Source organism: Petaurus breviceps, unplaced genomic scaffold (assembly GCF_028583685.1).
Source record: "Petaurus breviceps papuanus isolate PSGF00001 unplaced genomic scaffold, PetGlider_PUasm1.0 185, whole genome shotgun sequence".
In the NCBI taxonomy this organism is placed as follows: Eukaryota; Metazoa; Chordata; class Mammalia; order Diprotodontia; family Petauridae; genus Petaurus; species Petaurus breviceps.
Window position 1 is genome coordinate 30,506,299 of NW_027185797.1, and position 5,484 is coordinate 30,511,782.

The 5,484-nt window shown below is 48.1% G+C and overlaps 1 protein-coding gene across 1 annotated transcript in view; it reads left to right on the plus strand.

The window, feature by feature from the left end:
• The window catches only part of GSDME (gasdermin E), a 49,719-nt gene that overhangs the window by 10,574 nt on the left and 33,661 nt on the right, over nt 1-5,484 (plus strand). The window contains exon 4 of the mRNA XM_069088705.1: nt 2,210-2,402. Within this exon, the coding sequence (XP_068944806.1) occupies nt 2,210-2,402 (193 nt within the window). The remainder of the gene's footprint in view (nt 1-2,209; nt 2,403-5,484) is intronic.

Consider the following 5,484-nt stretch of genomic DNA (forward strand, 5'->3'; position numbering starts at 1 on the left):
TTAAGTAACTTGCTCAAGGTTACACGGCCAGTTATTATTTCTGGGTGGGTGCTAAGTGTCTGAGCCCGGGATTCGATCTCCAGGTCAGTCTGACACTGGAGCCGGTGCTCTTACTCGCTGTGCTACCTGGTCGCCTCCCCCTAGTTTATTTCTTATCCCACTCTCCACAGTAACTGTTCCAAACTCTCCTCTCTCCACCCCACCACTCACCTTCTCGATTGAGAACCTGGCCTCGGAAGTGACTAAGAAAATTTGCTAGAGCTCCCCGTTCTCCTCTTCTCCCCTCCCCATGTCACCATTATCTCCTTCCCCCATCTCACAAGTAGAGGGGTCCCCTTTTCTTGCCACAGCAAATCCCTCAGTGTGCATCCTCAATTCCATCTCCTGTCTCCTCATGAGATTGTCCTTACTATCCTATCTTTGTTCTCTTCCCCAAGCTCCTTCCCTGTTATCTACAAACAGGTCTTCCCCAATCTCAAAGAAATCTGATAAGATGAGATAAGATAAGATAAGATAAATACTTATTTATCTCCCCTCCTTCCCCAATCTCAAAGAAATCTCCCTTGTTTCCAACCATCCATCCCCACTGGCTCTTGTATCTTCTCCCTCTTGTGGGTAAAGCCCTTGAGAGGGCTATCCTATCTACACGGGGTGCTTCCACTTCATTTCCCTCTCTTCTTACCTTGGTAGTCTGGCTTCCAGCGTCATCATTCTGTAAATATCGCTCTCTCCAAAGTTACCAATGTTCCCTTAATGCCTTCTGGACATCCTTCTGGACATTTCCACAGCCTTTGACACCGACTGTCCCCCTCTGCTCCTGGGCACTCTCTCCTCCCTAGTGACCCTGCTTTCTTCCGGTTCCCCTCCCACTTATCTGACCACTCCTCTATCACCTTTGCTGGATTGTTGATCAGGTCATGCCCCCAGCTGCGAGTGTCCCTCAAGCCCTGTCCTGGGCCTTCTTCCCCTTTCCCTTTATTACTCTAACTTGGATATCCCATGAATTCCATGATTGTTCTGGTGCTGATCATCCCCACATCTCTGTATCGAGCCCTACTCTCTCTCCTTACTTCCAGTCCCACATCACCTTTTGTACACGCATCTCCGTTAGATTCCTGTAGGCATCTCAAATTCAGCACATCCAAGATGCACTTGTTATGTTTTCCCAGGCCTCTCCCATCTTCCCATAACGTCCAGTTGAGGGCATCACCATCCTTCCAGGCTCCCTCCTAGGTGAACTCAACTCCAGTGGTCCTTGGCCAGTCTGTTGGCTGATCTTGTCCTTTCCAGCTTCATGCTGCCTTTCTGCTCACGTGGCTGTCACCCTTGTTCACGCCCTTATCAAATGATATCTAATGCCTGTATTACTATTATGTATCTAATACAACAGACCCCAATTTGTTTTTCTTTTTCTTTCTTCTTTTTTTTTTCGTTTTTCTTTGAATCACAAGCACTTAACCCTGAAGTAAGGTGGTGGTTGTGTGACAAGAGAGAGGAGGTTCCTTCAACAAGGTGTCATGGAGGCAGAGACAGGAACACCTGGTAACTGATTGGATAGATGAGGAGACGTGAGGGGTCAAAGATGATGCCAAGGCTGCCAGTCTGGGAAGCTGGAAGGACAGGGAAGTTCCAAAGAGGGTTTTGGGGGGAAAGTACGAATCCTGTTATGGACATGTCTATAAGATATAATCCTGTTATGTCTATGAGACAACCCCTTTTAAGGGCTCAGTAGGTAGCTGGTCGTGTGGGTTTAGTTTTTGTTGTCCCCAGTGAGTGCACAGATACCACAGTAGGTCCTTCATCAATGCTTGTTAATTGATTTGTAGAAGAGAGTCAGGGGAGGACTGTCTCACCAAGGAACCAGGACGATAGCCTAGCAGCCAGGGGTTCAAAGGGTGGTAGGCAACGTCCCTCCCTTTTTCCCTGAAAGTCTACTTAGACCCTCCTGGCCTGCTCCATTGAAGGCTGCTACCCAGACTGCTGGCCAGGCGTCCAGTTGTCCATCAGGGTGGACAGAGGGAGAAGTGATGAGGCCAGTCCTTAGCACCAAACAACCAGCTAACAGGTGTTGAATCCTAACCTTTATCTTTTTTCAAGGCTCTTCTGCCATTAGAAGGAGAGAATGAATTTTTTAAAAAATTTTTTCAGCACTTACTGTGTGCCAAGACAGATTTGCCTGAAGCTCTGGTCATCCTTTGTCTCCTTCTAGTTGTGGTTGAGTCAGACTTTGTGAAGTATGAGGGGAAGTTTGAAGATGTCGTGAAGGGCACTGTCGAGACTGCCCTGGGGAGGATCACCCTGAACGTCGGAGGATCGGGCTTGGTGGAGAGCCAGTCTTCCTTTGGGACCCTGCGGAAACAGGAGGTGGACCTACAGCAGCTCATCAGGGAGGCTGTGGACAGGTGGGTAAAGAGGAGCCCCCTGGAGTTTGGGGGGTATCCCCAGATCTTGTGTCTGAGCAGCTGGAGTCAGGAGACCCGGGTTCAAATTCTACCCCTGATGTGCACTACTCATGTGACCTTTCCTGAGCCTCAGTTTCCTTTTCTGTCATTCGCATTGGTTGAGCTGGTTGGGTGGTAGCTGAGGTCTTGGCCAGCACCAGGTTGGCAGTGGCCCTTTGGAGTCACTTAGATAATAATTTTCATGTGTTTTCCCTACATTGGAGACCTCAGGGTTGGGCCCTCAAAGGCATCTAGTTCAGTCTTTATCAGGTAAGAATTTTCTCTGCTGTGTCCCTGAGAAGTGGCCATTCAGTTGGCCTTTGAGTGAAGAGGTCCCATGAGGGGAGCTCACCAGCTTCTGAGGCCATCTGTTCTGCTCCGGGGTTTTCCTCATCCTTCGGAGTCTTTCTTTTCCCAAATCTCTCTGTAGCTTCCTCCCCCAGCTCCTGGGTCTGCCCCACTGGGCAAACAGAGTGTATTGGATCCCTGTTCCCCGCCATTCCTGAAGTAGCAGCTCTCATGTCTCCCTTGAGTTCTCTTCAGTCCAAATATCCCAAGTTTCTCCAGATGATCCTCAAGGCCTTTTTCACCTTGGATGCCCTCTAGCATTTACACTGACTTTTGGATCTCAAAGCAATATTTCAGACTTGGGCTGGCCTGGGCAGAGGATGACAGGGCTATCATCTGTCCAGCCCTAGGTCTGAAGTCACACTGCTAGACGAAAATCTCCTGCCCTCTGGGAGCTTGTATCCTATTGGAAGGAAGCAACATAAATGCAGACAAGTAAATGAAAATTATGCTGGTCAAAGGAGAGAGTGGGTGGGGGAGCGGGGTCACCCTTATGTAGGAGATACCACTTGGGGTGGTTCTGACGGGAGGCAGGAATCCTAAGAGGCAGCCATGGGGAGGGAATGGATTCTAGGCAACATGTGGAGACAGGAGTTGGGAAGCTGTCTGCAGGGAAAACCAAGCTGGCCAGTTTGGCCGTGTATGAAATGTGTCCTACGTAAGAAGCCTGCAAAGGCCAGCTGCTGCATCCTGCCTGACTCGGGGTTGGTGTTCTACCCTCAAGATAAATGGGGCCCCCTGAATGGAGCAATGGTGTGGTCAAACCTGTGCTTCAGGGCCTGTCCATCTGGCTGCTCTGGGGAGGATGGATGCATCGTGCAAGCCAATAGTTGGGCGTAAGATTGCTGCAATAGGGTTCTTGGCATCCATAGTCATTCTATAATTGGATAGAAAGCCGAACCTTTTTGCTGGCCCCTGGAAATCTCTATCTGACATTCTAGTTTGAGCAGGATTCTCTTCATCTCCATGTGGAGTTGGGCTGAGGTACAGGTGGGGACTCTAAAAAAATGGAATGTGAGGTTTGAACAGCTCCTGGTTCATCTTTCTCATGCTTTAAGGTAGTAGGAAAAGAAGGCTTCTTTCAGTAGTCACAACCGAGCTGTAAAAATCTATAAAATGAGGTGTTTGGCTTAGATGGTTTCTGAGGTTTCTACCTGCATTAGGCAAATCACTGAAGTCCTCTGTAAAATGGGGGGGTTGGTCTTGATGGTATCGGAGGTCCTTTCCAGCGTAGGATCCCATGATCCCCTGTTTATGTGATGGGGGAGGGTGGGGTGATGTAGGACAGAGCCTCTGGAGCCTTATCTCCATGATGAGTGTACATATATGCATATTTATGTATATGTAAGTGTATATATGGACATACACACTTTTGCTATTTACAAAATGCTTTACACATATCGCATTTAAGAATGATTTTCAGGAATGGGAAAATGAAGACAAATGCTGGGCAGCTCCATTTCTTTGTGCTTTAAGCTGATGGCCATGAGGGAATGGCCTCCCCTCTGCAGGGTGGAGATTGGACCAAGGGCCTTACCTCATTCATGATGGGCAATAAATTCCTTCCTTCCCCACCCCGCAGCTGCCCTCACTCAGCTCCTGGTGCATCCCGGGTTTGGAGAGCAATGCTTGCTTCACCGCTGGCCTTGAGGCAGATAATTGGTAATGTTTAAGTACTGCCTGTTCCCAAGAGATATTCTCCTAGAACTTTTTATTCCAGGTAATTTAGATAAGTCATCATTCCAGAGCGTGTAATTTTTGTCCTCCAAACTCCGGATGTTGACTGTGACCGGGAGCTGAAGGGGGAGCTGGGAGGGTGGAGTGGTGGCTAGCATGACTGATTGGGGAGTCCTGCCTCTGACATCCATTAGCTGGGTAATTATAAACTGGTCACTCAGTTTTTTCAGCTGTTAAAGGGGGAAGATGATGGTTGTACTCTCTAGTTCACAAGGTTGTTGTAAAAAAAAAAAAAAGTCTTCAGCCTTAAAGCGCCCTGGAACTATTTTTGTCTTGTTCCACATGAGTGAAGTTTCCAGATAACGGAAGCATTTCTCTCACATGCCATCAGTTGGTTGATGGTGTATGAACCTCATAGTACCTGCTGTTTTAAAAAGCATTTTAAAGTTTGTAGAGGGAGCGCTTTTCTCAGAAAAACCCGTGTCTGGGCAACAGCCTAAGTATTATTTGAGCCAGTAGGAAGCGAAGCAAAGAGCCCTAGAGACAGAGAAGGGACCAGAACTTTTTAAATTGGATTTAAAGAAAAAAAACTGAACATTTATTTTTCTCTCCCTCCCTCTTCTACTGGGGAAAAAAGATAAAGGCAACAGTTTTAACCAATCTGCGAGCAGAACAGAAGACCCTAAGGCCTCATTCACTGGGTGAAAGAGATGGAATCCATCCCTTTGCCTGGAGGGAGGGGATGTGCACCCTCATTGCTAAACACCTGGGGTCTGGAAGGAATGGAACCGTGGTCCCTGTGAAGAGGGTCATATTGTTTCTGAAAGTGATTGGGAGATGGTCGGGACCAGAGGCCACCTAGCAGTGATCTGATTTTACAGACCGGGAAACTGAGGCCCAGAGAAGAGATGTGACTTGTCCAAGGTCATCAGTCTGATTATCGGCAGAGCCAGGATGACTTCTGGGCATTCAACGCAGGAGGCTGGATCCTCAAAATAATTCATGTGCCTGGCTGCCC